The 19,768-nt window shown below is 42.6% G+C and overlaps 1 protein-coding gene across 1 annotated transcript in view; it reads right to left on the bottom strand.

Annotated features, from left to right (window-relative positions):
- Positions 1-4,309: 4,309 nt before the first annotated feature.
- The window catches only part of RLBP1 (retinaldehyde binding protein 1), a 36,175-nt gene continuing 20,716 nt past the window's right edge, over positions 4,310-19,768 (bottom strand). The window contains exons 4-7 of the mRNA XM_040415778.1: positions 14,867-15,045; positions 13,631-13,789; positions 12,855-12,965; positions 4,310-4,604 (exon numbers count right to left, since the gene is read on the bottom strand). Of these exons, the coding sequence (XP_040271712.1) occupies positions 4,446-4,604; positions 12,855-12,965; positions 13,631-13,789; positions 14,867-15,045 (608 nt within the window). The 3' untranslated portion in view covers positions 4,310-4,445. The remainder of the gene's footprint in view (positions 4,605-12,854; positions 12,966-13,630; positions 13,790-14,866; positions 15,046-19,768) is intronic.

The raw sequence follows: 19,768 nt of genomic DNA, 5'->3' as shown, positions 1-19,768 counted from the left end.
CGCAGCAGCAACCTCTCCCTATGCTTGAATCAGCAGAGTGATGTGCAGCGCTACGTGACCCAAGCTTATATAGAGGCTGGGTCACATGCTGCACTGGCCAATCACAGCCATGCCAATAGTAGGCAAGGCTGTGATGGCCTCTTGGGGCAAGTAGTATGACGCTTGTTGATTGGCTGCTTTGCAGCCTTTCAAAAAGTGCCAAGAAAGCGCCGAACACCGAACCCGAACTTTTACGAAAATGTTCGGGTTCGGGTCCGTGTCACGGACACCCCAAAATTCGGTACGAACCCGAACTGTACAGTTCGGGTTCGCTCATCCCTATATATATATATATAATATATATATATATATATATATATATATCTTATGTCGTGATTGGTACAGTATAAGTGCAGGAAGGCGTGTATATCCCACTCAGATACCTCAGCTGGGTCAGATAACTGAAATCTAGAAAGCTGCAGTGGTTTCAGCAAAGTGTAGTTTGCTGAGACAGTTTTGTCTAGATGTTGTTCTGGGCTGGATTTCATGTGGACTGGGGAATAGGTTTGGTAGTGGGATCTGCCAGTCCACACCCTTCCACTATATGTATTGTCTTTTGCCGGAGGTGATTGCAGGTGAGGTCTGCTTCTGTAAACAAGGAGGGATAAAACAACCATCTGTGTATGACTTGGAGCGAGAGAAAACTTGGAAACAGAGGCTGTGTGGTCTCCAACTAGAGGGCTGAGGAGTCACGAGGCTTTGTAAAGCTTAAATTTTGGGGGGCCCAGCGACGCCTACAGAAAGAGGGTCGCAAGGTCAGAGTCGGGAGGAATTCTGGACCAACACCCCCCAAAGGTGCTGGTGTGGTCACAGCCTCGAGGTTGCTGGACTGTATATGGCTAGGGAAGCCTGATCTCTTCCCTGTCGGGACTTGTGTCTGATGAGCAGACCTGCTAAGGCTTGGAGCCTGAGACCCTGTGTATAACCTGTGCTTAGAGGTGAGTCAGGGAAAACTACTGTGTTGTTTTGCTGTTGTGTGTGCTGGTGCCAAAATAAATGACCATTTCGGACTTTAAATCCGCTGTCTGATGAGATGTCTGTGATTGCGACCCCCTGAGAGAGAGCGATCCCTTACACTTACTAGTTCTATCTTTGGGAGTTGGACTTTCTCTGACCTTCTATGGCAGCCATGGCCCTCTCTACTGAAATCTATGGGAGCTTTAGACAGCAATGCAAGCAATGTCCACAATGGTATGTCAACATACATGCAGTGCATTTGCTTTAAAAAAAATCTGCAGGGGTATCTGCAGTGGCAATTCTGCACTAAATCGTGCAGTCTGGTTTTGACCTTGCTGCAGAATACAAAAAGGTCATGTAAAATAAAAGACAAAACTATGCTCACCTCCACTGGTGCTTCCGCTGCTCTCTTCTCTGATTCTCTGCTTGTATCTGTACAACCCAGCCTCCTGCAATGATGTCTTGTCTGATGCATCTGGATTGTACAGAGACTGTAGGGAACCATGTAAGGAAGTCATGGAAGTGCCAGGGATTGGTGATTATAGTGTTTTTTTTTATTTTAAACTCTCAAGAAAATGGTTTTATAGGACTTTTTCAGGAGTGGGTAATTCGCAGAATAATACGCAACAATTCGTGGTTTGTTGTGGATTTTGACTTTTCCATTAAACTTAATGGGGAAAATCTGCTACTAATCCACAACCAATCTGCAATAAGAATTGACATGGTGCCCATTACAAAATTTGAAAAGCAGGCAATTTTCTGTGCTGAACATTCTTACAGCATGTGCTGCTACTACAGTCTATTGTATTTTTTCCATCCTCAATTCCAAATGGAGAATCCCATATCATGAGAACAAGCTGTTAGGTTTCGAATGAGAGAGCTGCACACAAGCATGCTCGCTTGGATTGGATTGCTGAATGCCCATTAGGAAACCCCCATTTTTCTTAGATGCTTGTTTCCCCGAGGTGAAGAGTGTATAAGCTACCCATATACATAGTAATGAGAAGGCTTTTCACAGCCATGATAGGCCTCTGCAGAGTTTGCTGACACAGACATTTACAGCTCCTTGCGTTTACTGTGCATTTCAATCTTTCCTAGAAAAAGCCACTCCATCCTGCTGCACCAAGTAGTTTGTTATTGTCACATCTTCTCCAGGAGCCCACAATACATGCTGTTCATAGGTTTTTTAGTACTGTCATGACTGCTGAGGACTATTATTATAAGACACCCCCCCCCCTCCCCAAGAAAAAATAATAGGGTCCCTCACAGTATAGCTATATGAATAGTACCCCCAATAATAGTCCCACACTTTGTGGGTAGTGGAGTCCCTGGGGCATGTACCCCTATGTTCTGGCCTGATGTTACCTATGACCAGCTTGTATTAACTTGTAAGCATATCTTTCATATTTGATAAGCTTCTTATTCAATTATACATCTTGTCACTCATCATTTGTGGTATGCATAGGACTACTCTACACATAACTTCACAGTCTTCTAGGGAAAAAAATAGACAAAAGCCAATACATACAGTACTTGAAAGACTTTATTTTAATAATGAGTCCATACAAAACATACTGAACACTCTGTGGAAAATCTTCTATGCTCCTCCTCATCCTGGACCTCACTATAAATGTCTAATTGTTGAGAAGTTGAGTTAGAATTCCAGTGTCTGATGACATCATCGGGGTGAGGTTAATGGTCATTAATATCAGACACGTACTTGTAATAAAGGCCGATGTAAGCACTTGTCTATGTAAACTGCAGAACAACCGCCTGATTGGCCGGACTCATTTTGTAAAAACAATGTCATCCATCTTAAGAAACCCAGCACTTACCATCATTGCTAATTATCCTGAAGTTCTTAATAGAAACCAGAATGTACTATCTGCTACAGTATGGATGTGCATGGAAGGCATTAAGATTACAAGCTAGGCTATGAGATTGAAACCATTATATGTCACAGCTGCTGTGTCTCTCCTTTAGATTACTTTACGTGAAACAGATGACTGTAGGACCTCTGCAAACCTGTCCCGGTCATTTCAAAAGCCAAGTGGCACACCTACTGTCTCAGATGTGCATTAAAGGCACTCGCAAGGCTTTGATATGAAGAAGGCTGGAGCTCATTATATCTGCTGTTTAAGTCACACATAATACTAGTCAAAATCATGGTCTTCGCTACGATTTTCTTCTTATGGAGCAAAGATATAGCTTGTTGCCCTAATCTTGTGTCTAGCTACCCTCCCAAGCCAGTGTCACTTGTTGGCACCCAACACCTAGGGTATATGCCCCTTCTTCAAATATCTGCCCCTCCTTCACAGCTACACTCCTGCTCAGCATGGCACAAATATACCACTAAGGTAGTTGACTTAGAGGGGTTACTCCATTACAACCTATCCCCTATCCGCAAAATATGTCCGCTGCTCCATTCAGCTCTAGGACTATAGCTGGGGACAAGCACTCCGCTTCTTCTGGCAGCTACATATTGTTGAATGGAGCAGCATGTGTGTCCACCGCTCCATTCAAAGGGGAGGAATAAAGGGCCACCATTCTCACAATCAAAGGTCAGACCCCCGCCAATCAGATATTTATCCCTTATCCTGAGGATAGGGGATAAGTTATTGTAATGGAACAAATCCGTAAAAAAAAAATTCCGTTAAATCCTTCACATAGTCCATATCCTTTTCCGTATATAAATGTATATGTAATACACAAATAACATCTTCATATTGCAAGTTCACATTTACATATTTTCTGAAGATTATGGATTTTCTTCTCAGTGCTATATCAGAATATATACAGGGTATGTGTACTTTATAGCCAGTTGTCATGTCATTATTGGAAAAGCTCTCTATGTATTATCTCAGCTGTAAACTGCTATCAGATATTGGAAGTTGGGTACATTTCTATAACCTGTACAAGGTACTTACAGTAGGTACCTTTTCATATTCCATCAGATATGCCACAAATGTCTTATTATTGGGGATAAGACCAGATGAACGGCAGAATGTGGGGTTCTGGAAGCCAGGCAGAAGTAGGAGGAAAGATTTTTCCATCACATAGATTTATGTGGAAGAACACCAGCTTCACCTTATTTTGATCCAATTCTTTGCAGCAGTAGGGACATGGGATCCTTGCTAGTTTGGTCCTTACAGTCAGACCCCCAATGATCAGACATATGTGGCGTGCCATAAACGTTCCATAACCTCTGTAAAATAATCTGATAACTATGCAGATTGTATCATCCTTTAAAACTTTTAGTAAGGGATGAACGATGACTATAGGAGGATATGATAATGAGATGGATACCTTATATACCATATGTGCGGTGATCTTTTGCAGTGTTTATTTCAAGATTTATTATCGCTAACAGAACTAGGAGATGTAATGGATTTTCAGCATTTGTACTAACTTTTTAATATAGACTTATAATTAGAATTGTATAATTTTCTCTAAAGAGCTGTGTCCTCGGATTCATTTCTTGGGCCAAAGAGCTTCTCGGCAATTATTCGTCCATCATATTTTGGCAAGTTTCCTCCAAAGTCATTCGGTAGGATGTCAGCATCGATTTCCTTATAGAAACTCTCAAGGTCCTCCCCGTGCACAAAAACCTGGTAAGATGTCATATTTCAAAATGAATCATATTTAAGGTTGTGAATACAGAAAAAAAAAGAGCATGGAGTGTTTGGTCAATTACAGTGAAAGAATACCAAGTATAAGAATCACCAGGGTCTGAGCTACCATACTGTGACTCAGGAAGGCTACCAACACGGAATGATGGTCATCTTCCAATCACAATTACAATGATCAATTGCATTTTGTCTGTATTATAAGCTGTTGGGCTGGGGCGGCACAGGTGACAATATTGTACTAGGTCCTAAAGGCAAGGTACAAGGCATGGGAATTCTCTCCTTAGGGCTGTTTCACACAAGCGAGTCCATTGCGGGAATCGCGCTCCGTGTGTGAGCTTTATGTCACTATGGTTCTGTGGGAAAAAGGCCATGCAGAGACACATAGCATTATAAATCATGATAATGCCGTGCGCTCCTACAAGTCCCGAGCAGAGGATCACACTCACACACGGAGCGCGATTCCCACAATGGACTCGCTCATGTGAAACAGCCCTTAGTGTTACCTTAACTCCAGAGTCATGCATGAATCCCTTCAGGCCCTGCACTAAACATAGGATAGTTTTGCAAAAAATATTGACATCGGAAGTGTCAAGCAGTAGAAACATTAGTCCTCCTTAGTTATAGCTAACTGGAGAGTGTTGACTAAGGGAAGGAGGGTGACAACCACTGCTGCCACCGCAATGAATGTTTTTTTCCTAAAAGCCAAGGAACACTAAAGGGGTTGTCCACATTATTGTATTATTAATAAAATGATAAAAGCATTTCCACTCGCCTATCTAGCCTATTCCAATCGTGCGTTGCTGTTCCTTCCTCTCCCTGGGCTGCAGCCAGTGACCTACAGTAGTGGCTGCAGTGGTAACATCCCGTATATCGCTGAGCCAAACACTGGCCCATGGCTTCAGTCCAGGGAGAGGAAGGAGTGGACTGGAAAGGTAGGGTATGCTTTTATTATTTTATCAGAAACCAGGTAAAAAAAAAACACATGTGTTGGCAGGAATAAGAAGGGCAGTTTAAGATATCTGATAAAATATTAAAGGAAATGTTTTGCCAAAAATGTTATCTGCCAGTTAAAACCAGATAGCAACACATATCCTTTTTATCTAAACTTTTTTTATTTTCTGATTACAGATTTTTTTTATTCTATTTCTTGCACATGATTATGGGGGCAGCCATCTCTTAACAGCATTTAGAAAACATTAACCTCCCTGGCGGTATGATTATGTCAGGAATTTTGGACCAAAAGTGGTACAATTTTTTGCATGGAAATTTGGTGTTATGTATTGTAGGCTTGCAATTACATAGTAACATAGTAACATACATAGTACATAAGGCCGAAAAAAGACATTTGTCCATCCAGTTCGGCATCTCATCCTGCAAGTTAATCCAGAGGAAGGCAAAAAAAAAAAAAACCCTGTGAGGTAGAAACCAATTTTCCCCACTTTAGGGGAATAAAAAATTCCTTCCCGACTCCAATCAGGCATTCAGAATAACTAACCTAGATCAATGACCCCTTTCTAGTAACTATAACCTGTAATATTATTACACTCCAGAAATACATCCAGGCCCCTCTTGAACTCTTTTAGTGAATTCACCATCACCACCTCCTCAGGCAGAGAGTTCCATAGTCTACTAAACTAATTACTTACTAGAGTTTGAAACACAAAATCATGAATTATAATCTAATTAATATAATTGTATTCAATAATGTAATAAAGAATTGTTCAAAAAAAAAATAATGTAATAAAGAATAATGAAATTTGTCAAACAAAGAAAATTCAATAAACATCCTGAGTGTGATAAATTTTGAAACATGGGACTGCACAAAGTGATCAACTGTCAGATCTGAGGTAATACAGTGCAATCCTCTCAGATTACAATGTATTACCTCTTTTATGTGTGTGTGTCACTTTATCATTTTGAATTTCCCACCCAGTTTCGCTCACATGCGTCGCAGGTGCTCGCAGGGAACGGAACCAGGAAGTCAGATGCCGGCCGGCGCTCTCGCCTGCGATCACAGCGGAGAAGGTAAGGGGACTCCGCTGACAACTTTTCCCCGAGTCACGCTCGGGAATACTGCTAGGAAGGTTAAGAAAATTGCTTTACGGCAGCCACGTGGGCCATAGACACAATGGTCAGGAGGGGAGCTGATTGACTTCTATGGGAGAGTTTTCTAGGCATACTCTGTGCCCTGTACAGCTGTGACCATCACCTATTGAGAATGGAGGATCCTATCTTATCTATGAGGTGATAGATACCATTACAGGCAGGATTAGAATGACAGATAAGCTTACTTTCACACTAGCGTTTTTGTTTTTTCCGGTATTCCGTCACAGGAGCTCAATACCGGAAAATAACTGATCAGTGTTATCGTAATGCATTCTAAATGGAGAGCATTCCGTTCAGTATGCATCAGGATGCATCAGTTCAGTGCCTCTTACGTTTTTTGGACTGAGAAAATACCGCAGCATGCTGCAGTTTTCTCTCAGGCCCAAAATATTGAACACTTGCCGGAATGCCGGATCCGGCATTAATGTACATTGAAGGATTCGGCTTTTCGGTCTGCGCATGCGCAGACCTTTAAAAATGCAAAAAAAAATTATACCGGTTCCGTGTTTACAGATGACACTGGAGAGATGGATCTGGTATTTCAATGCATTTGTCAGACGGATCCGGATCCGCATCCGCATCCGGATCCGTCTGACAAATATCATCAGTTTGCGTCCGTATTGCCGGATCCAGCAGGCAGTTCCGGCAACGGAACTGCCTGGCGGAATCCTCTGCAGCAAGTGTGAAAGTACCCTAAGAAGACAACTGCAGTAAAGTGATCTGTACAAAAAAAGAAGTGGCGCCAATTATTCGGCTTGGTCTGTGTTAAAAATGCAGGAATTTATGGTTTTTGTTTGAATATACAGGTGAACTCGAAAAATGAGAATATCGTGCAAAGTTCATTTATTTCAGTAATGCAACTTAAAAGGTGAAACTAACATATGAGATAGACTCATTACATGCAAAGCGAGATATTTCAAGCCTTTATTTGTTATAATTTGGATGAATATGGCTTACAGCTTAGGCTACTTTCACACTGGCGTTTCTGGGTCCGCCTGTGAGATCCGTTTCAGGGCTCTCACAAGCGGCCCAAAACGGATCAGTTCAGCCCCAATGCATTCTGAATGGATAAGGATCCATTCAGAATGCATCAATTTGGCTGCATTTGGTCTCCGTTCCGCTTTTGAGGCGGACACTAAAACGCAGCTTGAAGTGTTTTGGTGTCCGCCTGACGATGCAGAGCCAAATTGATCCGTCCTGACATGCAATGTAAGTCAATGGGGATGGATCCGTTTTCACTGACACAATATGGTGCAATTGAAAACGGATTCGTCCCCCATTGACTTTCAATGTAAGTCAAGACGGATCTGTTTTGACTTAGACTTTTTTTTTAATGAATAATGCAAATGGTTCCGTTATGAACGGATACAAGTGTTTGCATTATCGGTGCGGATCCGTCTGTGCAGATACAAGACGGATCCGCACCGAACGCAGGTGTGAAAGTAGCCTTATGAAAACCCCAAAGTCACAATCTCAGGTACCCTTTACTCAGGGGGTATGGATTAATTAGCTGACTAGAGTGTGACACTTTGATCAAAACTCAAAAAACACAACTCCAACCATGGAGGCTGTTCCACTTATAAGACCAAATACAGTCCTAGCAGACTACCGCAATAAACAAAGCCAAAACAATAAAAAGGGCAGTAGTGTATATGTAATATTCCAGAAAGAGCAAGAGGATAGCAAGAGGATAGCAAGAGGATAGAGCCCTACCGCTGATAGTCCAAAGAGTGCTAGGAAACCTAAACAGTAGTGCTCAGATAAATAGATATATGTGTCCCTACGCATTTCATCTATTTATAGAGCCCCAGTGCTAGTGCTACCTACAAAATAAAAACAAAAGGAAATCTATATATTTGTTTGTTAACCTATATGTACACTTAAAATTAGAGCTAATTGGATCGCCCATTATCACCATTCAGGGCATCAAATAAACTACTCACTTACATCTATACGGGCTGGTTAATCCCCAATGTAGCCGTCCTGGAGAATGTATGGTCGCACCTCCGGATATATTTACCCTTATAGGATGAGGGTACTGTTACATGGAATGAAGGCCATTAACGATACATGGCGTCCCATGTTATGTGTGGCATCATAGCAGCCGTGCGCAGCGGCACACGTCCTTTTAAAATGAAGCTACCGCCTCCCGACGTGTGCTGACGTCATCAAGCACCGCCCATGCGCCACGGCGTCATTGCACACGTGGGGAGCATCACGTGGGTCTGCCTATGATGCCCAGAGGGCGGGGACAAAGGTTGGCAGGTCCTAAAAGATACCCCCAATGCCCAAGTCCTTAAAAGTCAGTACAACACTGATAATAAAAGATAACATAAAGGGGGCGTGACACCGTACTGTAGTATATCACAAATACCCCATAATGCATTCGTGTTGGAACTCTTGAGATATAACCTCACCAGAAACTTCCTTCTCTTTGATAACAAACACTTCCACCAGCTCAGGGGCACAGCGATGGGCAGTTCTTGTGCGCCATCGTATGCAAATCTGCTCCTGGGCTGGTTGGAGGAGACTTTGGTTTTTGGTAAAGCTCCTCCAAAAGAACTGGATAATGTTGTCCTTTGGTCCCGCTTCATAGATTACATTTTTGTCATCTGGAGCGGGACTGAGAGGGAGTTTAAAGACCTGGTAGCGAAGCTCAACGGCAATCTGATTAATCTTCACTTTACTTTGGTGATTGTGGAGGACAGATTACCTTTTCTTGACACCCTAATTTCAAAAGATAATTGGGGGGGACTCGATACTACCATTTACCGGAAACCCACCGCGACAAATTCATTACTCAGGTAGGAGAGCATCCATCCAACCTCACTGAAGTGTGGGATACCGACTGGACAATATTTGAGGCTGAAACGTAATTGTACTGAACCAGCCGAGTTTAGGCGTCAAGCTAAGGATTTGAGGAATAGGTTTCTGGCCTGTGGTTATCCTGACAAAACTTTACGCTCCGGCTATCAGCAGACACTTTCACAAACTCATCCATTACTACATCCAACAAGGCACCCTGAACGTGACAGACCTGATATGATCAGAATAATAGGGACCTATGATGCCGTGGCAAATGAGGTCAGGAGAGTTATCAACCACCACTGGGAGACATTGTTAATGGACCCCGATCTAAAGGAGGTACTTGGTCCCCAAAGTGCGATCACCTACAGAAGGGGGAAAAAAACTTAGAGACTACATGGTACATAGTTATGTCCCATCAGAGAGACATCATAGTTGGTTGTAAAATCCTACTGGAGGTTGTTTTAGATATGGGGACTGTAGCTTTTGTGACTCCATTATATCTGGCAGAAGATTTACTAGTACTAGTACTCAAAGGTCATATGACATACGTGACTTTATTACCTGCCGCACCACGGGGGTTGTCTACCTGATTACCTGCCTTTGCGGCTTACAGTATGTAGGCAAGACAGGTAGAGAACTATGCCGTCGGATGGTGAACACCTTGGGGACGTTCACAAAAACAGAGAGACCCCAGTGGCTAGACACGTTAATGATGTCAATAATGGACTTACAATGGTGCTTAAATTTACAGGGATAGAACGAGTTTGCAAACCACTACATGGGGGTCATTGGGATAGACAGATCCTGCAAAGAGAATGCTGGTGGATTTTCGAGCTTGATACGTCTAGTCCTTGTGGCCTCAATGAGCAATTCATTTTGGCTGCTTTATCTAAATCCCTCACACTTCCCTCAGTTTAATCTTGTGTTCTTGTGTATGACCGCAGCGAAAATTAGGCCAAAATGTCCCTTGGTATTTATGTTTTGTGTCCATTTGGACAGGATCCCATTAAGGATTCTCTATTATCTAGTCCTCTATAATCGGACAATTGTTGTTGGTATTTGTGATATACTACAGTACGGTGTCACGCCCCCTTTATGTTATCTTTTATTACAAGTGTTGTACTGACCTTTAAGGACTTAGGCATTGGAAGTATCTTTTAGGACCTGCCAGCCCTTGTCCCCACCCTCGGGGCGTGACCGGCAGACCCACGTGACGCTCCTCACATGTGCAATGACGCCGCGGCGCATGGGCGGTGCGTGATGACGTCAGCACACGTCGCGAGCCGGTAGCTTCATTTTAAAAGGACGTGCGCCGAAGATGTGACCATACATTCTCCTGGCCGGCTACATCGGGGATTAACCAGCCCGTATAGATGTATCATGTAAGTGAGTGGTTTATTGGATGCCCTGAATAATGATAATGGGCGATCCAATTACCTCTAATTTTAAGTGTACATATATAGGTTAACAAACAAATATATAGATTTCCTTTTGTTTTTGTTTTGTAGGTAGCACTAGCCCCATGTCCCCTGATGAATCTGGGGCTATGTAAATAGATGAAACGCGTAGGGTCACATATATCTATTTATCTGAGCACTACTGTTTAGGTTTCCTAGCACTCTTTGGACTATCAGCGGTAGGGCTCTATCTGCAATATTACATATACGCAGACCAGACGGTGAGAAATCGGTGTGGCCACCGATTGTGGAACACAGCAGAATCCCCATTTTTTCACTTGTGGGGATGGGAACAACCTGAGTGGGTGCGAGACTCAAGCAAGGCCCTACCTGTACACTCTCTCCGGTAAGAAGTGTGTGTATTTACGAGTGATGGTTTTTCCTTTTTCAGGCATAAACATATTCATTCCTATGGTAGGAATATGTTTGCAGTATTGGCCCCGTGAGGGGTGTGGTCTATTAATACAATTGTGGGCCTTTGTTTTTTTTTAAGGTATAACATTAAAAGTTACATTTTACTACTGCCTTTTTATTGTTTTTGTGTGACACTTTGAGCCTAGAATATTGAACCTTTTCACAATATTCAAATTTTAAGTTGCATTACTGAAATAAATGAACTTTTGCACAATATTCAAATTTTTCAAGTTTCACCTGTAGATATTGACATGGAAAATTAAAAATGACATAAGCAAAACATTTTTAAAACTTATTCAGCTTTTCCTAGGCTGTGTGACATCAGGTTCATTGGTCACATGGTGTAGACGCAGCTCAGCCCCATTAAAGTAAATTGGGCTGAGCTGCGTTACCAAGCATAGCCGCTATACAATGTACTATGGCTATTATGGTCATTTAATCTTCTCTATTTATTGTTTCTCCCACTATGCTATGTGGTTTATAGATTCTGTTGGAGTTGTGGATAGCTGTTGTTGGATCTCGGCTGAGTTCCTGGTGCTGCCATAGCCACTTGAAGTTAAGTGTTTTTTTTCGCTTTTGTATTTTGCTTGGGTTATTTTATCTGCTGCATTTCCCTGTCATTTGAATTAAGGCCTGAGGGAGACTCCTGTTCGTCCTTCCTTTTGGAGTAACAGGTTGTCTCAGTACAGGTTGTCTCAGTCCTGACATTAGTACCAGGGTCCTATAGGGTGAGTTAGGACACTAGGTATTCCGGTGTATGAACTCACCTACCTCTGGGGTCTGTTCATACTGGTAATTAGTCAGGACTTTGATTAGGGTTTTACTAGGAGGTGTCCATCTCTTTTCCTTAGTTTCCAGGCCTTATTCCCTCACCCCTTTCCCTCCTATGTTCGGTGTGGTGTTTCCCTCCCACACCCGAACATGACATTGGGAGTGCGGAGTGAAGCTCTGTGAGTGCTGGCACTATGACCTGATGCTGCACGCAGTCAGGTGACAGTACAGCACGGTCCGGAGAAGACATGGGAGCGCTGCCGGAGATGGAGAGGAGCCGCGGCACAGGAGTGGTAAGAGGAGTCTTTTATTTTATTCTGATCTGAGGTCTGATGGTCTGGCAAGGAACTCTGGGGGGGTGGGGGGTCTGACAATAAGGGCTGATCTGAGGTCTGATAGGGGTCTTATATTGAAGGCTGATCTGAGGTCTGATGGGGGTCTGACATTGAGGGCTGATAGGGTTCTGATATGGGGGTCAGATGTGATGACCTAATATGGGAGTCTGATCCGATGTCCTGATATTTATGGGGGTCTGATCTGAGGATCTGATATGAGATCTGATAAAAAATATATTTTTCTTATTTTCCTCCTCTAAAACCTGGGGTGCGTCTTATAAAGCAAAAAAATACAGTATAGAAGAAAAGGTAGTGGATATGTATAAAGCATAACTCACCCTCTCAAGTAGTTTACTCTTTAGAAAAGGCTTTACAACATTGTAAGTGGTGGTAAAGTACCATGGCTGGTATATAAAGTGAACAGCCTTAAATCTTGCTGGGAAAGAGTCCTGAAGGTATAAGACAAAGAAAAATGATCCAACTCATCCTATAGAGATGTGCCTGACCCAGGAAAATTACTAAAGCATCTCTTACATTAGTCACATGTGGTTATATAGTCACATAACTTATTAATTCCTACGTATATTGAAAACTAATATATCAGTGCAGTAGCACAAGAAGCTGCAGAAGTCTACACATTGAGGAGCAGAACAAGGTGTAAATGACAGGTATAGGGTGGCACTAAGTTCAATGGCGCTTTTTGCCATAACTTCTGCCATACCATCTCTAAGTAAATACTACCAAACAGTCCTCAAATAATATCAACATACAGTGACCAAATAACAACTCCATACATAAAGTAACCTAATAACAGATTTATAGTGTCTAAATACTATTGCTATAAAAATAATACTAAGATTCTTGTTCACAAATCTTACGTCACAAGGCTCCCATTTAGCTGGAACAGGTGATGTACCCTATGTGATAATTATTGATGCTGGGATCTAGATTGACAATGGGTAGAGGTAATTCTTTGAAATTATTGCTAATTCTATAATTCCACGCTCCTGCTGTATTCCTACTTTAGGCGATTGAACAACCACATTTGCACATCACAATGGATTGTTTTCAGTTATACACACCTTGGTCATAACATTTCCTGTATTAATTTTACCTGTAACATGTCCACCATTTTTTTCAGTTCGTAAGGTTTAATACCAGATGCTTGTTGCATTGTGAATCCTTTGAAATTCTCGATAATGCAGAAGCCATTGATCTGGGTTTCCTCATTTTCTAAAAGGTTCTCCAGAATAATGCAGTATGCACGGAGGATCTGGAACAGAAGGTTAGTAGTTTAAATTATACCGTAATGACTTGAGCATGAATGCAGCTGTTCTTTTTGGCATATGGCTTCTTTGTCTAAAACTGGGCAACAAGAAGGGCAGCACCAGCTTCACTGAGGTTGAGGGGTTTGCTTGACTTCAATTGACTTCCATTGTTTGGCTTGGCTGAAAAGCACTACGAAGTACTAGACACTGATGTCTCCAACAATCAGGGGCGGACTGTGAACTTAAAGAGGACCTTTCACCACTCCAGACATGACTGTTTTAATAGCTTCATGCATTCCCCATGTGATAACAATTCTGGAGCATCTATTCTTATGGCTCTATGTTGAGCCATTCCTTTATTATTACTACTAGAGGTTAAGAATGAATTGCTAGCAGTCTGCAGTAAGGGTACAGAGGGTGGTAAAAAGTTGGGGGTGTATCTGCAGAGTCTGAAAATGGCAGCACTGATTGGATAGAGTGAGTCTGTGCAGGTACACACCACAACTGGTTACCACCCCTCTGTACCCTTACTGCAGACTGCTAACAATTCATACATAACTTCTAGTAGAAACAATAAATGAATGGCACAACATAGAGCCATAAGAATAGATGTTCCAGAATTGTTATCACATGGGGAATGCATGAAGCTATTAAAACAGACATGTCAGGAGTGGTGACAGGTCCTCTTTAAAGTTGCCCCATGTTGTAGGTGTGTCCAAAGGCGGGGTGGCAGAAGAAGGCGGGGCCAGTAATACCATAATCACCCAAGCCACATAGTGGCCACCCAAGCCACAGTATGAAACTGTATCATCGTCCTGAGGATGGCAATACATTAATGCTGAGAGCATCAGGTCTTTATGTACCTGGCTGGTGGCCAAAAGGAATTGGGTGGCCCTCTGGGTATTAGCCCACTGGGAAATTTCCCTGTAGGGTCTATGGCCAGTTCGCCCATGCCCAAAAATTTCCTCAAGCATCTAATATTCCCAAAGAGGGCCAGTATAGATCCCCTTGACTGACACCAGCTGAGATTTCATTTAAATCTTGGCAACCATTTGCACATGATTATAAACAGCACCACAAACCTCATCAAATGTGATCTCCTCGTAATCCCAGTTCTCAATATTAAAAAGTAGGATCACTCTGCCATTCTTATCTCTGCTGGTTAAAATTCCAGGGTAACCAGCCTCTATGGTGCTTCTCACAGCCTCCGATGTCAGGTTCTCAAACAGCTCGGGGTATTGCTGTCGGAAATGTACATAGCCTATTGGAAAGATTGTGGATAAATCTTCATAGAAAGAATAAAGTTGACAAGATGAGTTTGATAATTCCTTACTTCGATTATGCCTTCATGTTCTTTCAGGTGACTTTTCAGAATAAGCTATCATGTCTGCACATGAGGAATAACACTATAATTGACCATTGTATGACTTGTATATGGCAGTTTTCACCAGTTTGCTTTCTGGAGGCAATATCCTTAATTGTCAGTGTTCCCTGACATAGTTGGTGTGTAGACTAACTGCTATAATGTCTCCTATAGACTACACATGAAAAAAGCAGAAGATCCTGCTCCACTAGGTCTCTGTAGCGCAGATTTAGAAGCAGCAGAAGCATGAAAAACATGACAGGAAAGTATAGAGCAGTGCATTTGTTAAAGTGTAACTGTCATTGCATCTAGTAGCTGTGAGGCAGTAAAACAGTACTGCAGCAGTGTCTGTGTGTGTTTCGCTGCTTCTCTCTAACTCGGCTTCTCCTGTATTATGTTACCTCTTCGTACACTTCTGTGGGTAGCATGCGGCTCTGTAATACAGATGTCACCCAGCCACAATGACTAGGATTGAAGTTAGTGTACCACCCAGTTATTTAACCCGTCAGATTTCACAGTCAGTAGAGACCGCGGTATCTTGATGTTAAACAGAAGGAAGGGGGTCCCTCTGTCCTCTGATAAGAGCCCCTGTGGTGCAATCAAAAGACTGATTGGTTGCTATGGCAGCCTATGACTTTATGAAGGCTTCCAGGCCTGCCATAGCAAACCGCCTATTAAGTGGTATTGGTAGTTGATATTGCTGCGTCCAAAAATGCGAGAATTATTCAAATGAAAAATATTTACCATGTGAATGTCGTGACAAAAATATTGTTTCAGCCAAAAAAAGAGGATAAAAATGGATAAAAAATTTGTTTGTACTTCAAAATAGTTCCAATAAACACCACACCTAGCACCGCAATCAAAAAATATTATGTCCTGGACTGTGGTATTTGGTTCTGTTGGGGCGGTATTTTGTGCTGCACTGTGGTATTTGGTTCTGCTGGAGCAGTATATTGTGCTGCACTGTGGTATTTGGTGCTGCTGGGGCAGTATCTTGTGCTGCACTGTGGTATTTGGTTCTGCTGGGGCAGTATATTGTGCTGCACTGTGGTATTTGGTTCTGCTGGGGCAGTATATTGTGTTGCACTGTGGTATTTGGTGCTGCAGGGGCAGTATATTGTGCTGCACTGTGGTATTTGGTTCTGCTGGGGCAATATATTGTGCTGCACTGTGGTATTTGGTTCTGCTGGGGCAGTATGTTGTGCTGCACTGTGGTATTTGGTTCTGCTGGGGCAGTATATTGTGCTGCTCTGTGGTATTTGGTTCTGCTGGGGTATTATATTGTGCTGCTCTGTGGTATTTGGTTCTGCTGGGGTATTATATTGTGCTGCATTGTGGTATTTGGTTTTGCTGGGGCAGTATATTGTGCTGCACTGTGGTATTTGGTGCTGCAGGGGCAGTATATTGTGCTGCACTATTGTATTTGGTTCTGCTGGGGCAGTATATTGTGCTGCACTGTGGTATTTGGTTCTGCTGGGGCAGTATATTGTGCTGCACTATTGTATTTGGTTCTGCTGGAGCAGTATATTGTGCTGCACTGTGGTATTTGGTTCTGCTGGGGTATTATATTGTGCTGCTCTGTGGTATTTGGTTCTGCTGGGGTATTATATTGTGCTGCATTGTGGTATTTGGTTTTGCTGGGGCAGTATATTGTGCTGCACTGTGGTATTTGGTGCTGCAGGGGCAGTATATTGTGCTGCACTGTGGTATTTGGTGCTGCAGGGGCAGTATATTGTGCTGCTCTGTGGTATTTGGTGCTGCAGGGGCAGTATATTGTGCTGCACTGTGGTATTTGGTTCTGCTGGGGCAGTATATTGTGCTGCACTGTGGTATTTGTTTCTGCTGGGGCGATATTTTGTGTTGTATTAAGGTATTGTTTCCCTACCTACTTCTGTAGCCCCGACTTCTGTTAGTTTGGGTTCGTCTGACTACTGGCACACCCACCAAATACCTGTAATTACACTGCACCCCCACTACGATGTAGACTGCGTGGAATCCACACTGGAGAACATGCAGCACTCACCACTGCCCCTTCGAACAATTGATCGGCACGGGTGCTGGGAGTTGGACCCCCAATGATCTGATGCTGATGCAGAGGGGATTTGGAGGTATGCAGAAGGTATCCCCTGGTAGAAGAGGTCTAATGAGCTTTTACCCATCTGTATATGGGGACCACACAGTTCATGTGTTCCCTGCTAACCTGTGCCCCCATAGTAAGAAATAAATGAATAGAAATAAAAACAATTAGAAACCTCTACGTGACATTCATGGTGACACACACGTAGCATCAGGTGCTCCGGTATTAATCCCTTCATATCCCTGTAAACATACAATTATCACCTCTAGTCACCAACTTCATTAAATGTGAAAGTCACATAAAGTCTCAAAATGTGTAGTATTATGAATTAGCACAATATAATGGCTTCAGTAATGGTAAGAGGCACAGAACCCCTACAGCCCTATCTGCCTTTATAGTTTCCAGTAAAGTATGGGAAGGGTTAATAGTAATCGAGGAAGAGAGGAAATGATTTCTGAATGAGGAAATCCCTGAGAAGTCGGCCACAGGATGGTAAATGTCTCCTTTTTGCTGTGTGTTTGGTTAGTAAGGGAAGCTCTCAGTTCCCTGGTCTCCAAAGAGGAGATTGTTCCCCTCCCCAAGGCCCTCTGCTCTCTCTCTACAAAGTGACTGTGTCTTGCCGCTGCCACTTGTACAGTAAGGCTTTTTATTCATTCCCCTTAGCCGGTTGTGTTTCTCTTTTATTATGTCTAGTTCATAAGTTCTGCTCATGATAACGGCTCCTTAGGGCATCCAACGCTAAGACACAGTGTGCGGAAAAGTTTACATTTTAAAAAGAAGGAATTCAGAAAATCGTTATTCTAACGGGACCCGACTATTAGACATAAAAATACTTGAATGATTCCGCCTGTATCTATTCTTTCTTTTGTGAGAATGATTCTATTTTCAAAGTAATTCTTCTATGTTTCATATGGGTATTGTACGTACAGCGAGCATTACGTATTGCATTGTTGTAGTAATCCTCATGTGGAACTGAATCCACGATCTGGACATCACCAGTGCATTAGTGTATTACATAGACCGATACAGTGAGCTGGGTTCAATGAAGAAACATTGTGTGAGAATGTGATCGGAAGAGAGCACCTTAACAGGCCTCTCACCCAGCTAAGCCAGTACTCTCTGCTCTGCACTGATGAGGGGCAATCACGCCGAAACAGCTGTCTGCAGATGAGGTGCTGGCTTATTTACTATCCAAGTCATGTCTCAAGGCGTATTTTAAGAGCTGAACATTGACTTATAGGATAGCTGCCTTACATCTTGTTAAGAGCTCATTTGCATCCCTTCCCTCCCAATGTTATTGGAAGGCATGACCAATTCCAACATGGATATTTTTGCATAGGACATTCATATACTATCCTCCATATTCTAATATTGAATTTTAGCCTCATCGTACGTACTTGGTGTACTGGAAGTATAAAATACAGCAATAAATGGATGCTCTCACCACCAGTGGAGCAAATCAAAAGGTTATTTTACCCTTTGTGTAAGGTTCAGTTCAACTAACAAGGCAGTAATTTGGATCATTAAATATAATAAACTAAGCATTTATTCACACCTCAGTGACTCCCAGGCGTGCTGTAAATGTTCTCCATGCGCAGCAAACAGATCCATTGATTTTTAAAGTGTTTTTTCACACATCAGTGGTTTCCCACTCACTGTAGGTCAATGGAAAAACAACGGACACGTGCACTACTTTTGTCCGTGTTGTGGACCAAACAATCCCATTGAAGTATATAACGGACAAAACACCGAAGGCATCCATGTCCTCCTGTCAGTGGTTTTCCCTGACCATTGGTAGGAGATGCTCTGGAAATTCCCTTTTCAGTCTAGCAGTGCAGATGTAATAGGGATGGAACATGGAGGGCATAAAGCACACACAAACCAAATGTTGACCGTTCATGGACAACTTCATTGGTGTTGATCGCGAATATTCTAATCGCGAATTTTTATCGTGAATATCGGCACTTCGAGAATTCGCGAAGATGTAGAATATAGTGCTATATATTCGTAATTGCGAATATTCTAGATTTTTTTTCATCAGTAACCTCCCTTCTTGCTTGTGGGCCAATGAGAAGGCTGCAATATATTTTTCAGAGCTTAGCAACATGTATAGCTGTTTGGTGCTCAGTTGGGGGCTATATGTGGGAGATGTTCTTCCCTAGAACCTTTGCTCCATACATATGGCATAAATTGAGCATGATACAATTTTGTTTGTACAGAATCTGTCGGAAACAGCCTCCGTCAGCCTCTTATTGTAATACCGGTGGTCCATGGCTGCTGGTCCAGGTCACAGCCTCTGGAGTTCTCACATCCCCCACTGCAATGCAGTCCGTGTCACTTCAGTCCACCCTTGAATCCTTCCTCCTGTTTGTGTGTCCTCCCATAGGGTGCGTACTCTCTCCATCTCTTAAAGGGTCAGCGTGTGCCATCTGTCTTCAGCCTATTACATTGGGTCCCTGAGATGTATATGGAACCTCCCCCTATGAGAGTAAGATTCCTATCTTGCCTAGTTCCTGTGACCATATTCTGCCACAGTGTATTCTA

Source organism: Bufo bufo, chromosome 1 (assembly GCF_905171765.1).
Source record: "Bufo bufo chromosome 1, aBufBuf1.1, whole genome shotgun sequence".
Taxonomy (NCBI): domain Eukaryota; kingdom Metazoa; phylum Chordata; class Amphibia; order Anura; family Bufonidae; genus Bufo; species Bufo bufo.
This window is presented reverse-complemented; position numbering and strand designations above follow the sequence as displayed.